General features: G+C 38.4%; 1 protein-coding gene across 1 annotated transcript in view; it reads right to left on the bottom strand.

The window, feature by feature from the left end:
* The window catches only part of SETD3 (SET domain containing 3, actin N3(tau)-histidine methyltransferase), a 72,458-nt gene that overhangs the window by 31,451 nt on the left and 14,699 nt on the right, over positions 1 to 26,308 (bottom strand). The window contains exons 5-6 of the mRNA XM_026716976.2: positions 8,400 to 8,472; positions 7,280 to 7,536 (exon numbers count right to left, since the gene is read on the bottom strand). Of these exons, the coding sequence (XP_026572761.1) occupies positions 7,280 to 7,536; positions 8,400 to 8,472 (330 nt within the window). The remainder of the gene's footprint in view (positions 1 to 7,279; positions 7,537 to 8,399; positions 8,473 to 26,308) is intronic.

Here is a 26,308-nt window from a genome sequence, read left to right on the forward strand (position 1 = left end):
TGGGACGTCCTCTGGAAATAATTCCTCTTGGCGGAGTCAGGCCACTGTTGGTGTGAAGGTAGCCTGAGGGGCTCGCCTTGGAGCAGGTGCCCCTAACGAGAGACCATGCTGAGCCGGGCCAGTGTTAGTTGGCCTAGTTGGCATGGGAAGTCTAATGGTACAGGGGTGTCTAGAACCTGAGGTAGTCAAGCTGGAGTAGGGGGCTGGGAATTCTTTTCAGCCTCCCTTGAGCATTTTTTGATGTCTTTTCTAACGCCTTTTGGCATCTAATGGCATCCTTTTCTGCAGCCTTTGAAGGACTCTTAGCTCATTTTTACTTGTCTTGGGTCCGTGCCTTAGAGCTATTTCTGCTTGCCATTACAACTCTTTTAAGTTATCTCAAACCTACGAAGTAAAAATGTTATGTGGACGGTTGGCACATCCAGGGTCCTGCTCCAAGACAGGGGCAGGGGGCCCTATAAATACTTACTCCCCTTTTTATTGCAAATATATAATTATGATTTATATTTTACGTTATTTACTAATATATTTTCTATTTTTGTTCTATCCAGTCATACCAGCATTCCCAGCTTCTATAATATTCTGATGTTTCTTTTTCCTTAAGTGCTAAAGTTAACTTGTCCATCTCTGCACAGGTTGTTATCTTCTGTATAACCATCTCCTCTGTTGGAATATCTGCTTGTTTCCAACACTGTGCAAAGGTTATTCTGGCTGCAGTAAGAATATGCAGTATTATATATTTGACATTTTTAGGAATTTGTCTATTAAATATCCCCAATAGGAAGAATTCTGGTTTTAGTTCAATTTGCTCCACCGTTATTTCCTCTAACCACTTTTTTATTCTATGCCAGTATCTTTGGCCTTCAGTGCAGGACCACCACATATGAAAAAATGTTCCCTGTTTCTTTTTACATTTCCAGCAATTCGGATTCATGTTAGGAGACATTTTCGCTATTCTCAAGGGTGAAAGATGCCATCTGTAAAACATTTTATAGGCATTTTCTTTATATGCTGCTGATCTTGTAATTTTATTATTCCTTGTCCAAACCTTTTCCCATTCTAATAATGTAATGCTAAATTATATATTTATAATTTATATTTTTTATCTGGACCTAATAAAATTTTATCTATTTGTTGTGCCTTAGTATAAATTCCAAAAATTTTCTTCTCCTGGCTATATCTATTTTGAATTTGCAAGTAAGCCCACCGATCTACTTGTAGCCCCTGTTCTTGGAGATCTTGCCATGATTTTAAAGTTCCTTGCGCATCACGAAGGTCTTTGTATTTTATCATTTTATTAAGATCTAGATTATTTGGATGTATCATCGCCTCCATCAGAGATCCAAATTGGGATTTTTAAATGTTTTTTATTATTTTGTTCCAATTAGCCAATAAGGAATCTCTAATTATATGTCAATGGAAATACTTCTGCTTAACTTTCCCAATGTCCCATAAAAATGCATGCCATCCCCTCTGTAAATCATGGCCTTCTAAAAATAAGATCCCTTTATTCGAGAGATTTACCTACTCTTTCAACCATGTATTTGTAAATGTATCACCAATATTGATAACAAACAAGGAACCATAGACTGTTGATAGTAGAATTGTTAGTTTTTTAATCATCTTCTTTTTTTCTATTTCTTTTCTTTCTTCTGTGTGTTGTGTTTGTTTGATATTTTGGTTTTGTAATCAATAAAGTTTGTTTTAAAAAAATACTTACTCCCCTTTTTTTGGTTTATTTCTTGGTAACTATCAATTTGAAATAAGTATATTATTATTAGTAGTAGTAGTAGTATTAGTATTAGTATTAGTAGTAGTATCTATAAATGAATATATATATATTTTATATACAACCCCCCCAAGCACATCCTAGATCTGACCAACCACTGCCTATCCAATACATACTTCACCTACAATGGACAAAAATACAAACAAATAGAAGGAGCACCCATGGGATCACCCCTCTCACCTGTCATCGCAAACCTCTACATGGAACACTTTGAAACACAAGCTCTAGAAAAATACGACCACAAACCCAAACTCTGGCTCAGATACGTAGATGACACCTTCATAATCTGGCCACACAGGAAAGAAAAACTGAACAACTTCCTCACACACCTCAACAGCCTATACCCCAAAATACAATTCACCATGGAAACAGAAGCCAACAATCAACTTCCCTTCCTAGATGTCTTGGTATACAAAAGATCCAATGGCTCCCTAGGACACACCATCTACCAGAAGAAAACACATACAAACCGCTATCTACATGCACTCTCACACCACCACCCAGCACAGATCAATTCCGTAGCCAAGACACTCATCTCCAGAACAAAATGCTTAGCCGATGAACAACACCAAAAAACCGAACTACACACTCTCACCAACGTACTTACAGCCAATGGATTCCAAAAAAAGAAGATTACCCACCTAATCCAAAAAGAAACCCCAACCAAAATCCAAGACAGAGAACAAGAAAAGGGCAAAGCCCTCCTCCCATATATAAAAGGCACTACAGACAAAATCAGCAAGATCCTCCAAAAACACAACATCAAAACAGCATTCTGCACAAACAGAAAAATATCCACCATCCTAAGAAACCCCAAAGACAAAATCGAATTAGAAAACCAAGGAGTATACGAAATCCCCTGCACTGCCTGCCCTACCACATACATTGGACAAACTAACAGAAGAATAAGTGCACGCATTGAAGAACATAAGAACTCAATCAAAAAAGAAGAAACGACCTCTTCCCTGGTCCAACACCTCAAAGCCACAGGACATGAAATTGATTTTAAAAATACCAGAACTATCACCAAAACCGAACACTTCAACAGCAGAATAATCAGAGAAGCCATAGAGATAGAAAAACGCCCACACAGCATGAACAAACAAGATGACACCTCCCGCCTTCCAGCCATTTGGAAACCCGCCCTCATAAACAGACGAGTACCTAACATGAAGAAGGACACCAGACCCACACCCATGAGAGCCACACAAGATGCCACCACCACACTTCCATGTAGAAAACAGACTCACACCCACTCAGAAGATGAGACACGACCATGGACCAGAAGCTGCACTGCAGCTGCATCACTACCCACTTCAAACCCCTCCGAGCCATACATGAAGCAAACCGACACCCACTATGAAGATGCAGCACGACCACGAACTCGAAGCCAAACAGCAAGATCACAGCTCACCAACTCAAATCCCCCAGCAACTAAGACTAACCTGAGCACAACCAAGCCCCCCACCTGAACAGAACACGCCTCCAACCAATCAGAACACGGCCAACCCCCCAACCAATCAGAACACAGCCAAACCCCCTACCAATCAGAACACCCCCCCCACCCAATCAGAACACAGCCAAACCCCTTACCAATGAGAACACATCCCCACCCAATCAGAACACAGCCAAGCCCCCACCCAATCAAGTCCCACCCCCACTAGCAGTTAAAAGGAAGAAGCAGCTGCAATCTCACATCACTCTGAGAAGCACAGAGCCGGAGACAGAAGCCTGAAGATGATGAATGAGACTTCATCGAAACGTTGCCTAGATACTTCGAATCTTATGCGGGAGAAAACCCGAACAACCAAAGATCCACATACAAATACCCGCAAGAACCTCAGAAAACAAACATACATACATACATACATACATACATACATACATACATACATACACACACACACACACATATATAATGCAGATATTATATTAATATTATTATATTAAATTTTTAAATATATGAATAAATAAAATTATTAATGTCTCAATACCATACAAGAGAAGAATTAATTGCTATGCCAAATATGAGAACGCTCAATTTTAGGGTAATAATCTTTATGTGTAATAGGCCCTCAACAGTTGCCTGCACAGGCAGCCACAGGCCTTGGTGTTCGCTGTTGTGCTGCTGTGTATCTATCTTGAACTTTGAGGGCTGCCAACCAGTAATTAATCTTCCCAAGCTGAAGGAATGGGAGTTGATTTGTTCCCCCTGGCCTTTGCACCAAGAGTCCTGAAGGGGGTTAAAGCCTCTCAACAGTCAAAGAAGGATCAGATGGAAGTTACCCTTGATGTAGTCTGAGAATGGCACTGGCCGCTAGATTGCGTGCCAAAAATACCAGCCGGGAACGTGGTAAAATGGTGCTGGCCGTTAAATTGAGCGCCAAACACAGCAGCAAACCTTTGCCGTCCCAATCACCTCAAAAACGGCTCCTTTGTAATTGGGAGATGAGGAGGAGAGAACAAAGGCTCTGACACCCCCACCCCTTTGTTCTTCATGGGGAGGAATTGTCTCGGGTGAAAAAGGACAAGTCACACTTCTTTTAAACAGCATGGCTCAAAGAATCGCAATGGCAAGTCTATTAGCGTCTGGCCCCAATCGCCATGAATGCGGCTGGATTGCTGTTGCCGATCCGATGATAATTCCGATAGCTTTGAGCTCTAATTATTGTCGGATTTCAATTTGACGTGAATTTAGAACTTACAGATGGAAGATCAAACCTCAAAACTCGCTCCTATTCCAGCCAAGGAGAAAGCTGCCTATCCAAGGAAGGCTGAGCTAAAACTGGGGGACGCTAAGGAAGAGCCCATGGAGGAGGAGGAAGGCCCTACCAATTAAGCCCAGCCTATCCGAGCAGAGACTAAGCACCTCCCACTACTGGATGCTTGGAGCAGCTCACTGGAGAATCTAGTAGTTCTGCTAGATGTTTTGAAACCTCCACCCAGAGGGGAGAAACAGAATGTGAAGTGGGTGTATAGGGGTCGCTAACAACGCTTTGAGCTCTAAGCACATAGGACTTTTAAGCAGTATCCTGAATAATAGGAAGCAAGCTTCCTATAATCTTTTCAGCTCTCCTTCCCACTCTCTGTATGGACCTTGGACCTTCTATCTGAGGCACTGCTACCACCAAACCAAACAATAATGCAAATTTGTTAAAACGGTTTCAATTGTGCCTCTGTAAAAAGTGGCCAGGACAGAAGGAAAAAAAATTGCTCTCCAATGCAGGAAATGCAAATGCTGGTTTGTACACTTCACTAAGGATAGCATATTTTTTATATTGTCTGAAAAAACCCGAATATAGCTTTAAAAGCAATCTAGGACTACTTTGTCTAACCTAATTTTCAAAATATTTTTATGATAATACTAGCACTAGGTACAAATCTTTCATTTTAAAATATTAAAAATGTTCAAAACTGTTGTAAATTGACATTACAATTCAATAAAGTCAGGCAGGAAGTAGAATTATATTTCAACAGAGATTTTATTTCATTAAACAACAGTGCTGAAAGATTTTACTATATGACATACCCATTTCTATGTAGGAAATATTCTTTTCAATAAAAGCTTAATGCACACTGAATATTTATCTAAGAACATCTTGGTTGATTTTTAGGTGTCACAAAATAAAATCTAATAAAATGTTCTGTCACTATGTTAAACATTGAGAATATTTTCCTGTCTTTGCAATATAAAGCCTTAGTAACTATGGACACTTACATAAAAGTTGTGAAAAAGCTAGGAATAGCACCGGGAACTAATGCCTAGAAGTAAAAGCATTTAGAAGAAAATTGTACTGTGAATTAAAAAGCCATGATGCCATGATCCTAGATATCAATCAATGAAAATATGCTCTCCTTGTACTGTTCTACCTTGCCCGCAAACATGCTCCTGTCAGAAATCTTTGCATGTACTCAACTATAGATGTATTAAGTAGAAGAACATAGGGTTAAATTTCATCTCTACAAACCTAATTGTATAAGAGATTCATTAGCTTAAGCTGTAATATTTTACACATGGAGTTAACAAAAAGGCCACAAATACAAAGAATCATAACAATGGTTCCCCTCTTTATCTATCCCATCCACAAACAAAATGATGGAATAACAAAGTACAATGTACTTATCCACATCATCCAGCTTCCAAGATCCTGGCCAATCTACACATGTAGTGTATTTTTATTCATAAAACATTTTATTACAAATTAAGGTTTATTACGTGCATCATTATTATAGTGAGTTTATTTTTCAAAAATTCATCTCCTAAACATTTCTTGTGTTGTTTTAAAGACTCTCCCTACCACCACCACCACTTGAACAAGTCTAAATTCCTGGTGAATATATATGGATAAATCCATGCAATTAATTGGCAACATTATTTGTGAAATGATTTGCCATTGACTTTTTCCTGAGAGTAAGATGAAGTGGTCCAGCTAGTTTTATGACTAAGGCAGGTCTAGAACTCACTTTCCCAGCTTCTAGCCCAGTGCCTTTAACCACTACACTAAACTGCTTCTTTTAATAAAGCTATCTTTTCAAAATGTTATTTTTCTAACTCTTCTACAATTCCATAGTATCTTTTCTAATAATTTATAAACTCTTACTTTCATTCTCTCCTCTACCTATTGCTATCTCTACCTTTAACAAGATTTTGCTTTTGTTTACAATTATTCCCTCCTTCCTTGCATAAGAAAGTTTTCGTAATAATCAGTTAATTAGACATGTTTGGGCTATTTCTGAAGTCGCCAACTTTCAAATCAGCTAGGGTAGACGAGGACAGTCTTGTCAATCATTCTACTACTCTACACAGCTTTACTTGTCTTCATCTCTTCTAGGAACTTTATGTCAAAAGTCTTTTCTTTATCTACAATACTTAGATCATAACTGTCTATTTGCTGAACAGTGACATCTTCCCTTCAAGCTCTGCCCCTTTTGCAGAACAGCTTTTCTCCTCCTAATGGACAGTATTTTTTTCTTTAATTCTCTTTACCTCACTACACCATGCTGTATGCCATCAAAAAGTATAATAAAATATGGGACTCATTTGTACAAAATAGAATAGATAAAAAGTATGATAGCTATATAAGGTAGATATATCATAATGTTTGCAGTAAATAATTATATAGAGTTGTAATCTTACTATTGTAACTTATGTTCTATATTTTATTTTGTTGTATTTTTCTTCGCTTTTAACCATTTATCATATTTTTGATAATATATTTGTGTTTTATTTCTTTTGTTATTTTAAAAACATTTAAAATATTTTATAAAAAGTTCTATATAAATGTATAAAACTTATGGCAAAGGGGATAGTATTAAACATGAATTTTTTTTTGCTAAAATATAAGAATATATTAAGAAAACAAGCAGTACAACAATGTCAATTTTTTTTTGCACTATTCAAAACTAATACAAAATGGAATCTTTTAAATGTATTTACGTGTTTTTAATGCATATAATTCATGCATACTGCAACTTGTTTTAGCCTCTTACCTGTACAACTTTGTAGAAATAGGCATACTGTCGGGCAGTATTTTTATACTGGCTAAAAATATCGTGTATGGCCTGAGTTGACTGAAGATATTGAACTTCATCTTCCTCAAAGTAAAGAGCAGTATTATATTCATTTGGGAGGGTCTGGATATAAGGTAGCCAGAATGAATTAGGGTTGTATCGTTCACAGAGAAGATGAAAAGCTAATGTGATATTGCCCATAGCTTGGAGAATTCGATCTTGAGAATATAGAGAACCTTAAAAAAGGAAAGAAAAGACCTTGTAAGAAAATCTTAGTCCCTCTAGAATTAAAGGAAAAAAACCTTAACAAGTATCTATTTTATACCAGAATGAATTTATCTCCTATCATAGGAGATAAATACACAAGGCAATAATTTAAATATATATCATCATATTAAATATTAAGGAGAAAACTTCTGCAATGAAAAAAATACAGAGGTAACTTCGGTAAGCTATTTTGCGGAGGACACTCAGGCTCTGAAAGCGGCACAGATCAGTGCTTAGCGGAGGCCATGGAGGCGCTAAGCAGGAGGGGCAGCTTGCTGCCCCCACCCTTCCTGGTACAGGGAAAAATGGAGGGCAATATAAGACCTCCCTGAAACTAAGACCTGATGCCTTTTTTGGCGGTTCAAAAAATATAAGACCCAGTCTTATTTTCAGGGAAACACAGTATCAGTATGTTCTTTATTATTCCTAAATCTTCTAATACAGCATAATTTTAAATCCACTGACACAATTTAGGTTTGTGGGATTATGTTCCTTCATTATATTATTTCAGTGTTTCAATTTTTTTCTGAGATGAACACAATAAATTGTAGTGATATGACTCAGGCAAACATTTAGAATTAAGAATACTCAAACATTTATCAAATTTAGGAATTTTACTAAAACAGAAATTTTAGCTTTTCCAAATAAATAACTATTCATAGTTTCTCTCCAAGTTCCCTATATCACTACTTACAAATAGACATTTAATTATTACTACTGTTAAATATATGGTTGTTAATTCTACCTGAGAACTTATAGCACTGTTCCATAGAAAACATCCTATAAATACACCTTAGATTTATCTGTTAATAGTTTCAAAAACTCTTCTTACCCAGGATTGAATTTTTAGCTGACTCTACAGTCATCAACAATTTTCTGGGAACCCAGAGAAAAAGTTCTTCTGCCTGTAAAAGTCACAAGAATAGTTCACAATATTATATATATCAAATAAACATAACATTTCAGATAGCAACCCAGCTCCTTTTTTGCAAACTTACAAAGTGTTACATGAGTTGCATGTCTTCACTACTGGGCTTCCTAATGGATAAATTCTTGGTCACAAGTTAGTCATGTAATTGTCATTTGCCTAGGCACAAAATAAGAGATTGGAGTGCATGAACTCCATGCCAAATGAACAAAGAAAGGACTATGTCAGACTCAAATTTCTGTAAATGTTTTCAACAAAACAGCATTTAGCAGTTAGATTCATATAACCAATAGTATTTTACAGAACTCTCTGGGCTGTTTACAAAGCCAGGATATTGGCCCAACAATTTTTCTTTTCTTTTAATGATTCTGTAATTCCTTGCAACGAGTTGGCATGACTGAATGGAGTAGAACATGGCTGTCAAACTTGACACTCCAATTTGACACTCCTGAAGTAGAGTGTTTACTGGCCGGATTCCCTTCCTGATACCTATGCGGAGCTCACACATTTTTTCTCTGCAACCCGAGAGAGAGTTATCAACCACGACCTAAGATTGAACTCAGCTTCCCAATTGTGAGGCAAGAGCTCCACCTCTAGGCCACCACGGTGCTCATATTACCCAAAAATATGGCTCCTCAATTGAGGATGGAAGGCTAAGAAAACTTTGAGCTTGTTGGGATCGAACTCCTGGCTGTGGCCAGTTATTCTCCAATACTACATTTGTATCACTGTGCCACCAGGGTTCATAAAAAAGGAAGAAAGCTTTACTATATTTTCTGACTACAGAAAATGTCTGTGATAACTTTGGGGGGGGGGGCAGAGCTGGCGTCTCAGCGGTACAGTGTGTGATCTTGAAGCTCCAAGATCGCCACTGATATCTCTGTTGCAGGATGGTCCCACCGGACCTAAGCCGTCCTGTAGAGATGGTGACTGAGGAGGGCACATCCTGTCGATCCCAGGGACATCGCAAAGTCCCTGGTTGATCCAGGAAAAGCCCTTTTGCCAGTGGCGGAGAGGCAGCCATTCAAGCTGCTGAAGCTGGGACAGCTCTGGAACGGAAGAGATTGAAGGAAAGTGTGTCAGCTTGGTGAGATGAACTTTTACTTATTATTACTAGAAGAAAACATCCTGAAAGATTTAAAGTGAAATTAAAAGTGAAGAAGAAAGAGTTTAAGTGGCGAAATTAAACAAGTTGAAGTGAAAGTTTTTTTTCCTTTTTTCCCTTTTTATTGGAATTTAGTAAAGTTACTGAACTTTAAACTGGACTGGTTTCTTTTAAATTTTCATCTTTGTTTTTATTTTTATTTTTTTAAAATAATTTTTTTAAAGTGTTTTGATTAAGACTCTTTTGGATTTGTTTTGTATTTTTTTTTCAAAAAAAAAAAGGAAGGATTCAGTTTTCTCTTTTTGTTTCTGGTACTGGATACAAGAGGGGGGAGTGAAAGTGAAGGAGGAAAAAAAGTAGCACTGCCATCTAGAGGTTTGGACATACAGTTTGTTTCTTTGTCAGTTTGTTTATGTACTTGCTATACTCGAGGACTTTGAGCTTTGCAATGGAAAAGATAGTGGGATGAGCATGGTAGATTGTTTATACAGGTGCTCATCTGTGAAACTAAATAATTCCTTTTCTCTTTTTTATTAAGAGAAATAATTGGATTAAGGTACATAAGTGCCTGAAGATTCCCCCCCCCCCTTTTTTTGAGGGGGAGTGGCAACTGCCTGCCTGTACTCCTTTTTTTTTCCTTTTTCCCTTTTTCTCTCTTCCTTTCTTCAGGTAAGCACATGATGAGCAGAAAGGCAACAGCACCAGCTTCCTCAATACCAATAGCCTCTTCACCATCTGGAGGACAACAATCAATACAGACAATCTTACAACAGGAGAAAGAGAAGGAAGTGACATTACAGATGATTATGCAAGGAATCCAGAAGATTGAAAAGAGAATGGAGAATATTGAGCAAAGAATTGAAAAGACAGATGAGAAAGTAGAAAATATTCAACAGATGATGATGCAATTTGAAGATAGTTTTTTTAAAAAATGAAGAAGATACGCAAAAGGACAAGAAAATTGGAGATACTGATACTTGATTGAGTGATATTGAGAAAAGCAGATGAGAACCATTAGGATGGGAAAGTGACAGATCAGAATTCTACCTAAGATTTCAAAATGTAGAAGGAAAAGGTAAAAATCTTGCTGAAATAATGACAGAAATACTGGCAGAAGCGTTAGAAATAATCAAAGAGAAGATGATGGATGGGATGGATGAAGTGTTCCCTGTATATACAAGATATGCAATGAGAAACAGACTACCAAGAGAAGTTCACATCAGATTCACTAAAAAGATTATCAAGACACAGATACTGCAGGTGGCAAGAGAGAAAACTTTAAAGTATAAAGATAAAGAAATTGTGGTGTTGTAACAGGTACCAAGAAGAGTAAGAGAGATGAGAAGAGAATATTTATTTTTGACCAAAGAGTTACTTAAAAGAGGAGTAAATTACAGATGGCTGATGCCAGAAGGTCTTTTGTTCACCTGGCAGGAACAAAGACACAGAATTGACACAGTTGAAAAAGCTGAGCTATTCTACTTAGAATATTTTAGAGGAAAAGAGGAAGAAGCTAGAAAGGAAGAGTCACTAATTGAATTCCAAGAGGAGTGTATAGCAGTAATTGAAAAAGAGAAAGAAGAAGGTGCAGTAGGTGGTGTACCCAGAGAGCAATGAGAATTAAGACCTACTAGAGCAATAAAAATCCCTCAAAAAGCCTAACATGGATGAAAGAAAATTGATTACGATTAATATAAATGGCCTTAATTTGGCTACTAAAAGAAGGAAAGTATTTCATAAACTAGAGAAATTGAAATTTGATATAATTTGCTTACAAGAAGTACATATTAAAAAACAACATGAATATATACTTAAACAAAAAAAAAATAGGGAAATTATTTACATCGCTGGCACAATCTAAAAAAAGAGGTGTGGTTTTATATATTAAAGACACAATTTTGGCAGAATTAATTTATACAGATGACGATGGAAGGATTTTGATGGTGGAAATAATGGACAATGTTAAAACACTTTTAATTGCAATTTATGCTCCGAATGATAACCAAGAAGAATTTTACAGGAAATTACATATGAAAATAATTGAATTGGACTATGTTAATATTTGTATGAGAGATCCTAATGGAATAGTTAATGATCGGTTGGATTACAAAATGCAGAAATCAACAAAGAAAGCTAGAAAGATATTACCAAAATCCTTCTTTCAAATAACAGAATAATTCAACTTAAAAGATGGTTGGAGAGAGAGAAACATGGAGAGTAAGCAATACACCTTTTACTCAAACAGACATGCTTCATGGTCTAGATTAGACATAATATGGATGTCAGCAGAACTACTGGCTAACTTACAAGAGATCGAAATAGAAACAAGCACTTGGGCAGATCATAACCCAGTGACAGTTACTTGGAGAGGATACAAGAGGAGATCCAGATGAACCTTAAATAATATGATATTAAAAGAAAAAGACTTTAAACAGAAAATAGAGAAAGAACTTGCTTTCTTCTTTAAAGAAAATAGAAAAGAGGATACATCTCTACAGAACCTCTGGGATACGATGAAGGCCTACACAAGAGGCTTGATAATAGACTGTACAAGGAAAAGAAATATAAAACAGAAAAAGACTTTCAAAATATTAGATGATTATAAAAAACTGGAAAAAGACTTACAGAAGTCCCCGCAAAAAAAGACATTAAAAATAAAATGGATATAATTAAACATAAAATGGGACTAATGGAAAAAGAGGAACTAGCAAAAAAATTAAAAACTCTAAACAGAATTACTTTGAAGATTCAAATAAACCAGGCAGATTGCTAGCCTATAAATTGGGAAAGGAGAGAGAATCCAGAAGGATTAGCCAACTAATAAATGAAGAAGGACATACATGTTATGGAAATGAGGAGAAGAAAAAAATTATACAAGATTACTATGGGAAATTGTATTTTCAAGAGAATATTCAAGAAGAAAGTTAAGCAATATTTACAAAAGCGAACTTACCTCAGATACCTAAAGATATTGAAACAATGCTAGAAGGGAATATAACAATGATGGAATTAACAGAAGCTTTAAAAAAACAGAATGTTGGAAAAGCACCACGTCGAGATGGCTTACCAATGGAATTTTACAAGACCTTTCAGGAAATACTGAATCTTCACCTATTAGAAGTTATGAACGAAGTTATGTTAAAGAAAAAAATACCCAAAACATGGACAGAAGCATACATTACACTTATACCAAAGGAAGATACAGACCTACAGCAAGTTAAAAATTACAGACCTATATCCCTATTAAATTCAGACTATAAAATCTTTGCTTCAATCTTGGCAGAAAGACTAAAAAGATACTGAAATAACTTTATCTATATTGATCAAAATGGATTCCTTCCAAAGAGACAAATCAAAGACAATGTGAGAATTATTTTGGATACTGTAGAATACTATGAGGCACATCCTGAGAAGCAAATGGCTTTGATGTTTTTAGATGCACAAAAAGCCTTCGACAATATGAGTTGGCAATTTATGTTATTGCAATTGCAACAAATGGGCTTTGGTAAAAAATTCATTCAAGCCATTGAAATGATATATTATGAACAAACTGCAAAAGTTATGGTAAATGGAGAACTAACAGAATATATAGATATAAGAAAAGGGACACGGCAAGGTTGTCCACTGTCGCCCCTGCTGTTTGTGTTACCATTGAAAGTGTTGAATAGGAATATTATAGAAGATAAAGAAATAAAAGGAATGAAAACCCAAGAGTATAAATTGCAAGCTTTTGCAGATGACCTAGTATTTATATTAGAAGACCCATTGGAAACAGCACCTAAATTAATAGAAAAAATAGAAGAATATGTAAAAGTAGCAGGTTTGAAAATAAACAAAGATAAAACAATATATATATATATATATATAGAGAGAGAGAGAGAGAGAGAGTGAGTGTTAGAGGAGTTGAAAAGTTCAAGGTTATTCTGTGTGTCGTATTAAGAATTTCTAGTTGCAGTTAATTGGCTCTCGTGATTTATGAAGTGTAGAAGTGGGAGGAGAGGAGGTGGATTCTGTGTAACGCGCGAAAAAGCTTTCACTTGGGAAATTGCTTTTGAACATGCCAGATCTGTTCCTAATAAATCAATTGGAGAGATAACATCTCGGAGTGATTGATATCATGGATACTTTCTGGATGCTTGACATTTATTTCCCAAGTCTAACTTTTATTTTTTGAATGGGCTTGGCTGATGCCCCGGAGTTCTTTTCCCAGAAATGGAGAAAGAGCAGCAATCAGCCAGGGGGTGTGCGGGGGTGTGTGGGGGGGCCTTCACTCCAGAGCATTAATTGAACCTGCCAGCCTTTGTTTGGAGGAGATGATGGATGCTTTCAGGATGGTAGTAGGAGAAAGAGATTTGGGAGCTATACCGAAGCGTTTCAACTCAAGAAGTAGTTATAACACAGAGGTAACCCAGCTGTCCGAAATCTTTCTCTAGCCCCAGGCATATGGCTTTTCTGTCGGATTGGAGGGAAGAAAGACAATTGGAGTCGGATTTCTCTCAAGAAATTTTCCCCCAGATCATTCCTGGAAGTCCATCAAGGGTAGATTTATATCAACAGTTCCAGAATTTAAAGATGACAGATTTGGTCTGTTTGGACAGGTGGAAACTTGAGACCACCCATATTCACTTACTCAAATATTGTGAGAAATGAGGAGACTATACAGATGCCAGTTGGAGGAAGCCAGAAAGAAGCATCAACTAACAGACATATGTTGCAGCCTCAGAAGCAATCCCCTCATTTCCCAGGAGGAATTTTGCCCCCTGCAGAGAGAATCCCTCCAGGGTGGGGATTTTATCCAGGCCATGGGTGAATTCAATGCCAATGGCAGTCAGCACCAACACAGCCCTGGTCTGAAGGGGAGTTGCCCAGACAGCAGACAGCAGCCGCATACCCTCCACCCGACCAGGGAACCAGGCCACACCCATCTTCCTCCTGGCAACCACAATTGCAGCCCCAACCAGAAGCGAGGCCACAGGAACCCCTATTCCAGAGAGGCACCACCCAGCCAGGATTCAGGGGGCCTACCCAGCCTATGTATGGCACCCAGCCTGTTCCTTCCATTCCAGTACAACCTGCAGGAGCCGCAACCACGACCCAGGCCGGACCGAATACCCTTTGAGGCCATGTTCGATGGCCGCCATGAACATTTCAATTACTTCTTCACTCAAATCCAATCCCATATACAACAATTTGGAGATCAATATGCCACAGAGCGTGATTTGGTTACGGCCATAACAAATGGGATGAATGAAGGAGATGCTTCAGACTGGGTGGCCCAACTACACAACGAACAAGCCCCCGAATTACATGATGTAAACAGATTTATTCAATTATTAATTTGAAAAATCCAGACAGGGTAGCAGAGAATGAAGAGAAGTTAATGGAAATGCGGCAAGGCAAGCGACCATTGTCAGAATTCATTTGGGATTTTAGAAGGGTCGCAAGCCACCTCATGGATTGGCCTGAAAGAATGACTCTACACTATTTAAAAAAAAACATTGATCCAGAAGTAAAGAAGGCCTATGAAATTAGGGGAATCCCAGAGACCTTACAGTCATGGTATACTGCCTCCGTCGGCTTAGATCACAGCATCAACCCACACAAGAAACCCCTTCTGGCAGCCCCGACTAAAAGAATTGTGGTGAGGAGACCACCGACCGGACCAGCAGAACCTGCTCATACCCAACCCACCAGGGTGCTGAAATGTTACTGATGTGGACAAGCCAGTCATAGGGCAGCAGACTGTCTAGCCCCTGCTCCTGTGCTACAAGCTCCACAGTCGAAGCCTAATACAGCTGTTAGAGGTCGGAAGAATCAAGGAAGACCTCCAGGGAGGGACAGGTTCGCCCAGCACAGCTGGGAAAGCCCCCTCTGCGCAGATGGGAGCAACGGACCACCAGACCGACACCACATCCCCGAAAACCCGACCTGCGAAGACAATCCAAAGGTGAGTGATCCCATCATACCTTTTACAGTCAAGGTCAAGCTAGTGGTACCAAACACGGGGGAGGCTGGGGAGTTAGAAGCTATCATTGATACTGAGTGCTCCAGATGTTTTATCGGACTCCCCATCATTGAACAATTGGGCATAAAGACTAACCTGCTAAAATGCCCAATCAGATTTAAGCAAGTGGATGGAACCTTAATTGGGGGGGGGGGCAGCCACTCAATTGACAGAATTAATCAAGATGGAATTAGGTCCCCACCGCGAGCTCATACGCTTCATAGTGGCTCCCAAGATGTCAGAATCAATAATACCGGGACTTGCTTGGTTAGACAAATGGGCCCTGATGATCAAATGGGAGGATGGATTCAGAAAAATCCTATTGGACCAGGCCCATTGGCTTCTTCCACCCACTACAAAGCCACCAGTCAGCTCGAACCCAGAGCCTGAGCCAGCATTCATGGCATCCCACCTTCTCCCAGATAACCACCAGGTACCTGACCAATGCAAAGATTTGACTAAAGTATTCAATAAGGAAGAGTGTAATGTTGTACCTCCCCATCGAGCCACTGACTACGCCATATAATTAGATCCTGGGGTGAAATTACCAAAACTAAAGATGTATTCCATGACACCTGCTGAAATGGCTGAATTAAGGAAATACATCGACAGCAATTTGGAATGAGGTTTTATTGAGCCTGCCAAATCAAGATTAGCTGCTCCCGTGTTGTTCAAGGAGAAGAAAGATGGTGGATTGAGATTGTGTGTTGACTTTAGCAGTATGCGTCAAAAACATATATCCTCTCCCTCTTATGAAGGACTTATTGAACTACCTGTCGAAGGGCAATGTAGTCACCAAGCTAGATCTCAGGGAAGCTTACTACCGGGTCCGCATCAAAGAGGGAGATGAGTGGAAAACTGATTTTGACTGCCCTCTGGGTAGCTTCCAAGTCAAAGTCATGCCTTTCGGACTTCAGGGGGCTCCTGCAGTGTTTATGCAGCTCATCAATGAGGGGCTACACCCACACCTTTACCGGGGGGTCCTCATGTACCTGGTTGACATCCTTATCTTCAGCAAAACCATGAAAGAAAATGTTCAATTGGTCCGACAATTTCTAGAAAAACTTCTAGCCACCAAATTATATGTGAAACTCTCAAAATGCAAATTCCACAAAGAGTCGCTAGACTACCTAGGCTACCGAATATCCAACCTAGGGATTGAAATGGACCCCGGAAAGGTGAAGCGGTGCTGGACTGGCAACCCTCCAGAACCCAAAAACAACTTCAAAGTTTCTTGGGGTTTGCCAACTTCTATAGACAATTCATTCTGTCCTTTGCTGAAGTTGCCCTCCTGTTGACAGGCCCGTCACCCACCAAACCAAAGCCGAGTCAACCCCTGGCTTGGACTATGGACTGTCAGAAAGCTTTCGAGACATTAAAATGCCTCTTTGCAAGCACCCAGATGCAAACAAGCCTTTTATTGTTCAAACAGATGCAAGTGATGTAGTGGTGGCAGCCGTTTTGCTGCAAAAAGACTCTCATGACCGACTGATGCCTTGCACTTATGTGTCCAAAAAGCTGACAGACGCAGAGCAAAGGTGGGTGGTCTGGGAGAAAGAAGCATTCGCCGTACAATGGGCTTTATTGACTTGGAGGCATTTTCTAGAAGGGGCGCCGGAGGCCTTTGAGGTATGGACTGATCATAAGAACCTCAAGGCTCTAAAGACCCCTAGGAGATTATTGCCCAAACAAGTCCGCTGGGTCCAATATTTCAAGCGATTCAATTTCAACATTAAATATATCCCTGGAGGGAAAAACGTACTGGTGGATGCTCTGTTCAGAAAACCTCAGTTTGACAGCCACAGAGAGGAAATAGTACAAGCCTTAATTTCAGACGTTCAATTGGCCAGTCAAGTAATCACTAGAACCCAAGCTAACCACAACCCCAAATGCCTAGAAGATAAGCTGACTGCGGAATTGAACACGGCCCAATGACCAATCAGTTCCTGGACCATCAAACCGAGTTGACAATGGATGGACTACCTTGGAAAGGGACTAAGCTTTATGTACCCACAACCCTAAGACTACTGGTACTAAAGTGTAGCCATGACTCCCAGCTGGGAGGCCACTTCGGATTCCTAAAAACGCTACATTTACTAAGAAGACAGTTCTGGTGGCCAAAAATGAAACCTGATGTCGAGGACTATGTAAAAAGTTGTTCAATTTGTGCCATGATGAAACACAGACCTGGAAAGCCCCCTGGCCTCCTGCAACAAGTTGCTGAACCAACCCAACCTTGGGAAGAAATCGCAATGGACTTTATTGTTGAATTACCTAAGAGTGAAGGGAATATGGTCATTTGGACTATAATTGACTTATTCTCTAAACAGGCCCATTTTATAGCCTGCAAAGGGCTTCCATCTGCGAAAAAACTTGCAAAGCTGTTCGTGAAACATATCTATAGACTACATGGTGTACCTCGCAGAGTAGTATCAGAGGGGTACAATTTACCACAAAATTTTGGAGGGAATTTCTGAAATCCATTGGCTCCTCTCAAGGGTTATCCTCAGCTTTCCATCCTGCTTGTAACAGAGCAGCAGAGAGAGCTAACGCTATGACTGAACAATACATTAGATGCTATGTAAATTATCAACAAGAAAATTGGACTGAGTTATTACTTTTTGCAGAGGTTGCTTACAATAATGCACTGCAGCAGCACGGGATTGACTCCATTCCAAATCAACACTGGAATGGATTTTGTCCCGATGCCAGAGTTACCTAGACAACCTACCTCATCCTTGTCCCTGAGAGAATGGATGAACTCATTAAAGAAAGGGTGGGAAGATACAAAAAAAGCTTTGAATGAAGCTGCAAAAAATTATAAAAAACAGGCAGATAAACATAGATCCCTTCAACTGTCTTTTAAAGTAGGGGACAAAGTATATTTGTTGATCAAGTATCATAGGTTGAAACTGCCCAGTAAGAAGCTGGGTCCAAAATTCTTGGGTCCGTTCCCAATTTCAAAGATAATCAATCCGGTCACTGTCCAATTACATCTTCCCCGACTATTAAGGAAAATTCATGCAGTGTTCCATTGTAGTTTACTAAAACCAGCTACTACATCAAAGATAAGACCACTACCACTCGCTCCCCCTAAACCGTTGATGGTACATGGGGAAACACATTATGAGATTCAAAAAATTCTCGATTCCGTGGCCGATTGCAATATTTGGTCTTATGGAAAGGATAGTTGGGTAAAGAGTTGGGATGTCCATGCTGATCAATTGGTTAGCCAATTCCATGAGGATTGTTGGGTATATGGATACACCAACTGGTTTGGGTGAATGAATATATAAAACCTAGGCATAAGTGTTTGCAACTTTAAGCTCCAAACTGCAATGTCATTGCATAATTATGGGTGCGGTTGTAAGCTGCATTAAGAGGCAGTGAGAGAGACGTAACACTTCCTGGTTTCTGTTCCTGGTTTCGAGTCCCTGGTCTGATTCCTGGTGGTTCCTGGTGTTACTGGTCTCTGGTCTATCTGCTGTCTGTCTGCCTACTGTTTCCTCCTGTATGAGATGTCTACTGTGCAAGATACTTCTCTCTACTGAACACAAGGACTGTTTTGCTTGGTGAGCTGTGGATTCAGCATTGTATTTGAGAGAAAGGTATCAGAAGAAGAAGATTTACAAGCAGATAAAGACATTGTATTTACTGTTTAAAAGACTAGGTAACTGTATTGATAAACTGGATACTGACATATGGACTGAATGACTCTTCTTAATCTCTGTGTGAATTAAATACCTATTTAAAACCACAAACAGTGTTTTTGTCTCAAGTGTGTGTATACTCTTGGGCCCAGCCTCACTCTCATTTGGCTGCCTGGCTTGACTACTGCTGTGCACTCTGCTCAGGGGTTTGTCCCCAAATACTAACATTGGTTATGGGCCCAGCAGTGTGCACAGTCTAGCTAGCCAGGATATACCAGTGAGAGTTTGGTCAAGAGTTACACATTGCTGTAAAGACAAACTGTTTGTTAAATAGTTATTTTTCTGCAGAGCAATGGCACAAGTAAATTTGCCAAGTTTGTCCATGATATCCAGGTTAGATGGAACAAACTATGTTTCATGGTCAATGAAGTGTAGTTTACTGCTACGAAGAGAAGGTTTGTGGAACATAATAACAAACCCACCAGATGTATCCAACTTGGATCCTACTGTTGAAGAGGATGCCAGAAAGATACAGGACTATAACCAAAAGAATGAACAGGCTTTGTGCATCATAGGACTGACTCTCTCAGACCAGCAACTGATACATATTCGTGGAGAGGAAATTGCTGCCAAGTGCTGGGATAATCTCAAGAAGGTTTATGTTCGAGACAGTGTAGGAGCTCATATCAATCTTACACGGAAGCTGTTTAGAACACATCTTGAGAGAAATGGAGACATGTTAACTCATTTAAACTGTATGAAAAGCATTTTTCAAGAATTACAAGAAAAAGAGCTTATATTTAATGAGTTGCAACAAGTATACATTATACTGTCTTCTTTGGATCGAAGCTATGATGATTTTGTGACTGCTTTAGAAGTGTTGCCTAAAGACAGTTTATCAGTAACTGAGATTACCGGCAGGCTATTAGAGGAAGCCAGGAGAAGGAGTGAACGTGACCAGCTGAGAGCACATAAGCCTAATGAAGAGAAATTATCTTCAAAGCCTGAAAGAAACCAGCTATGTAAGCTGAAGCACCCGGAGGAAGAGAAGTTATCTTCAACGGCATACACAATTAAAAAGTGTTTTAATTGTGAAGGCAGAGGACATTTGGCAAGGTTCTGCAGAAAAAGAAAACGCCAGAATTTAAAGAAGCCAAAGAAATCCTTTGAACTGGCCACGTTTAGCAACTGTGATATGAAGAATGATATATGGGTGGTGGACAGTGGAGCATCCCACTGCATCACGAGAGATAAGACAAAGTTTATAAAAATGTCTACAAGCTCTCAGCATATATCACTCGCTAAATGGTTGGCATCTCAAGGCCAAGGGTGAAGGTATTGCATATTGTCCATGTTTAAAACAGAATATAAACATGTTGTATGTACCACAGTTAAAAATGAACTTACTTTCTGTAAGAGAATTAGATAAACTAGGATATGTGGTTACATTTAAGAATAATAAGTGCATACTGGAAAGAGACGGCAAAAGGGTAACTGCAGCTTTAAATGGAGCATTATATGTCTTACATGATAGTAAGAAAGGGGAGGCACAGACTGTATTTAATAATATCAAGCCTCATGATGAATGTATCCATTTATTGCATAGACGTTTGGGGCATGTGAATTTTAAAATGCTAAAACGTACAGTAGAGTTATCTGAAGGAATAAGGTTAAAACCCTGTGATAAGTATTTGCGTTGTAATGTCTGTTGTGAAGATAAGAGTAAAATATTGCCTGCAAATAGGCTAAATGGTTTCAAAACTAAAGAACCTTTAGAAGTAGTATTTGCAGACATTATAGGTCCAAAGAAACCCAGTATGGGGGGTGCTCGATATATACTGAGCATTATGGACCATTACTCTAGATATGGGTTTTGCTACTTAATGAAAAGCAAAACTGAAACATATCAACATTTCTTCAACTGGTTAAAGTTTGCAGAAAGAAAGGCTAAAAGGCAACTGATAACCTTGGTGACAGATAATGGTACGGAATTTGTTAACAGCAAATTCCAGAATAGATTAAAGGCAGTTGGAATTGAGCATAAGAAATCTGCACCATACAGACCACAACACAATGCATTTATAGAAAGAAGAGGCCAAACACTACAGGCAATGGTTAGAACAATGTTAACTGATTCTGGATTACCTGATTCTTTGTGGGGGGAGGCTGCAATGTGTGCTAATAACTTATTGAACAACGTGGTTAACTCAACTACTGGTGAAATACCATTCACCATGTGGCATGGCAGGAAGCCTGATCTGAGTTACCTGCACACATTTGGTGCACCAGCATGGGTGCATATCCCTACACAACTCAGGCGTAAAGGGCAACACAGAGCTAAACAATTTTTCTTTGTTGGTTACCAAGCTAACCATAGGGCATATAGATTTTGGGAGAAAGGCACATCTAGAGTGTTATGTAGTGCCAATGCCCAATTTCTAGAGCACGTAGGATGGGATAAGTTAGAGCAGGATAACAATAAAGAAGTGGTTATTGAATCCTACAGAAATCCCATTAAGTATCCCTGTAACTTTAAAAATAAAGTAAAGAGAGAAGTACAGGAAGAGATAGTGCCCATAGAAGAAGAAATAGAAGAAATAGCTCAGCAAGATGAGGAAAAGGACCAAGTAGTAACTCAACCAAGCCCTGTAATTCCCAGAAGGACTACACGTATTTCTAGACCGCCTGATAGATACCAGGCTAACACAGTGTGCCAGGAAAATAGAATCCCAAGTACTGTGGATGAGATTAAAAGATATCCTTCTAAAGAGAAAGAAAAATGGTATGCAGCAATTAATAAAGAATTGAAGTCTCTGAAGGATATGAAGGTGTATGAGAACGTGAGATTACCTAGTAATGAAAAACCCATTGGCTGCAGATGGATTTTTAAAATAAAAACAGATAAGGATGGAAACACAATCCATAAGGCAAGGCTAGTAGCCCAAGGCTTTAGACAAAGTGCAAATGACTATGATGAAGTATTTGCACCTAGTCTTAAAGCAGCAACGTTAAGGGCAGCATTAGTGTGGGCAGCAAGCAAGCAATATATAGTTAACCATTTAGATGTGGAAACTGCTTACTTGCACGCTCCACTAAGACATACTGTATATATGAAAAGGCCTAATGGAGTTAAAGGTAACACTAATAATGATTGTTGGTTATTAAAAAAGAGCCTCTATGGTCTTAAACAATCGGGCTATGAATGGAACCAGTATATTGTAAAGGAACTGAACAATATAGGGTTTAAAGCTGGTTTAGCTGACCCATGTCTATTTAAGAGAGAAAAGAATGGGAAGATATCATTATTATTGTTGTTTACTGATGATATTGCTCTGATAACTAAAACTAATGATGAAGCAAATGAAATAATTGCATCATTAGCCAAGAAAATAAAAATCAAGCAATTAGGGGAGATAAAGAGATATCTAGGTTTGAATATACTGAGAACACAGAAAGGTTTTAGGATATCTCAGGAAGATAAGATATCTAAATTGCTAATAGATTATAAGATGGAACTTTGTAAGCCTGCAAAGACTCCAATGAGTCAGGATATTTGCAAAATGGATACACAAAGTCCCAAGTTTGATAAGGAACTGTATCAATCTCTGATTGGTAGCTTATCATATATTAGCAATTGGTCAAGGCCAGATATTGCTTTTAGTATTAATCAGCTGGCACGGCACAATAATGACCCGCTTCAATGTCACTGGAATGCATTGAAAAGAATCCTAAGGTATCTTAAAGGAACATTACACCATGCATTGTATTTAGAACCAGAAGGTGATCTCATATTGAGTGCTTATGCAGATGCTAGTTTTGCATCAGAAAGAGACACAAGAAAGTCGACTTCAGGAACAGCCATAATGCTGGGTAAGACATTAATTGGTTGGAAGTCAATTAGACAACAGCATATAAGTTTGTCTACTATGGAGGCAGAATTCTCCTGTTTATCACTATTATGTACTGAGTTGATAATGTATATACAAATGTTGAAAGATATGGGTATAACTGTAAATTACCCTATAGTTGTACATGAAGATAATCAGGCAGCAATTCAAATGGCCACAAGTATTGCAGTAAAAACTAGGAGCAAGCATACAGATTTGAGATATCTGAATGTAAGACAATCTGTAAATAGTAAAATAATACAGCTAGAGTACTGTATGTCAAAGGACAATATAGCTGATAATTTTACTAAAGCCCAAGGTGTTAATAAGCACCTAGAGAGTTGTGAAAAATATGGGTTCAGATTGTGAAGGCATTATATATTTATGTCACCCAAAAGGGGAGTATGTTGGGTATATGGATACACCAACTGGTTTGGGTGAATGAATATATAAAACCTAGGCATAAGTGTTTGCAACTTTAAGCTCCAAACTGCAATGTCATTGCATAATTATGGGTGCGGTTGTAAGCTGCATTAAGAGGCAGTGAGAGAGACGTAACACTTCCTGGTTTCTGTTCCTGGTTTCGAGTCCCTGGTCTGATTCCTGGTGGTTCCTGGTGTTACTGGTCTCTGGTCTATCTGCTGTCTCTCTGCCTACTGTTTCCTCCTGTATGAGATGTCTACTGTGCAAGATACTTCTCTCTACTGAACACAAGGACTGTTTTGCTTGGTGAGCTGTGGATTCAGCATTGTATTTGAGAGAAAGGTATCAGAAGAAGAAGATTTACAAGCAGATAAAGACATTGTATTTACTGTTTAAAAGACTAGGTAACTGTATTGATAAACTGGATACTGACATATGGACTGAATGACTCTTCTTAATCTCTGTGTGAATTAAATACCTATTTAAAACCACAAACAGTGTTTTTGTCTCAAGTGTGTGTATACTCTTGGGCCCAGCCTCACTCTCATTTGGCTGCCTGGCTTGACTACTGCTGTGCACTCTGCTCAGGGGTTTGTCCCCAAATACTAACAAGGATTTATCCCACAAACTGAAGGATCCTCTTGGGGGGGGGAGAGGGGGTTAAGGACAATGTATTAACCCCTATATGTGTGTTTTTTTCTTTTCTTTTAGATGAAGGAGTTTTCAAGGGGGGACGCCTGTCAGCTTTGAAATTCAGCTGCCACATTTTTTTTTTGAGAGAGTTAAAGGAGTTGAAAAGTCCAAGGTTATTCTGTGTGTCGTATTAAGAATTTCCAGTTGCAGTTAATTGGTTCTCGTGATTTATGAAATGTAGAAGTGGGAGGAGAAAAGATGGATTCTGTGTAACACGCAAAAAAGCTTTCACTTGGGAAATTGCCTTTGAACATGCCAGATCTGTTCCTAATAAATCAATTGGAGAGATAACGTCTCGGAGTGATTGATATCATGGATACTTTCTGGATGCTTGACAGGATAGGCATTACATCAAGATGTAGTAAACTGAAGGAGGATAATTATTTTAAACTCAAACAGCAGATTGCGACAGATTTGACAAAATGGGGAAGCTTACAATTATCACTGATTAGGAGAATTAAGATTAATCTACAGTTAAGATGAACGTATTGCCTAGAATTTTATATTTATTCCAGACAATTCCAATTTGACTAGGGAAGGAGTTTTTTGAAGATTTAAATAGAATTGTTTTGAAATATATTTGGCAGGGCAAAAAAGCAAGAAATTAAAATTGTTACAAGATGCAAGAATAAGAGGAGGGTTTGCCTTGCCTAACTGGGAGTTGTATTACCAAGCAACAAATTTGATGTGGGTAAAGGAATGGATAACATTAAGGAACAATAGACTATTGACCTTCGAAGGGCATGACTTGCTCTTGGGATGGCATGCCTTCCTTTGGTACAAGGGAACTAAAACACAGGGGTATTTCAGAAGACATTATATTTGAGAGGCATTGGTTTTGAATTGGGAAAAGATAAAAAGACAATATTATTTAAAAATTCCACTATGGATATCTACCATTGAAGCTTTTTCTTATCCAATAATATATAAAAAGGAACAAACAGATATGGTGAGATATTGAATGAACTTAAATCTAGGCAAGCATTGGAAGAATAAGGTGTAAAAATGAATTGCTTTTCATATTTGCAAATACAATCTAGATTTGACAAAGATATTAAAGCAGAAGGTATTTATGATAGTTGACTGGCCTAGATAAGATTTTGATGGGTACTGATGAAAAGGTAATTAAAAAACTTTATGGACACTTATTAGAATTTAAATTGGAGGAGGAACAAGTTAAAGAAATGGTGATTGCTTTGGGGGAAAATTTTTGGATATGGGATTGATTTAGAAAAATGGCAAAAATTGTGGTCTCAAAATTATAAAATGACAATGTCAACTGCATATAAAGAAAATTTGTATAAGATGTTTTACAGGTGGCATCTATACCTGATGAGACTTGTGAGAATGTTTAAGAATAAATCAGATAAATGTTGGAAGGGTCATCAGATACCTGGTTCATATTACCAAATGTGATGGACATGCTCGGACGCAAAGAAATATTGGACTAAAATCCACACATGGTTGGAAAAAATGATAAAATAATATATAGACTTTAAACCAGAGATCTTTTTATTGGGAATTATACCAGAAATATACAACAAAGAGTTGAAATATTTGATTGTAAATGTACTAACGGTGGCTAGGATTGTATTTGCTAAGAATTGGAAAAATGATAAAATACCTATGCAGGAGGAAGTTATTAAGAAAATTATGGACTGTGCTGAAATGAGTAAATTGACATTTGAAATTAGAGGACAAGAAGATAAACAATTTTATATGATATGGGATTTGTTTTATCAATGGTTGGACAAAAAGACATGGTAATGTAATAGACTAGATAATTTTGTGATAGAAATTTAATAGATATGACATAATATAGATATATCGTATATACTCGAGTATAAGTTGACCTGAATATAAGCCAAGACACCTAATTTTACCACAAAAAACTGGGAAAACTTATTGACTCAAGTATAAGCCTACGGTGGGAAATGCAGCAGCTACTGCTAAATTGCAATAGTTTACCAGCAGTTACTGGTAAACTCATATCACAAACATGAGATTCTACCCATTAACTCTTGCTAAAGTGCATGATAATTGCTAAAGTG

This window comes from Pseudonaja textilis, chromosome 1 (genome assembly GCF_049901715.1).
Source record: "Pseudonaja textilis isolate UNSWEBS1 chromosome 1, rPseTex1.2, whole genome shotgun sequence".
NCBI lineage: Eukaryota > Metazoa > Chordata > Lepidosauria > Squamata > Elapidae > Pseudonaja > Pseudonaja textilis.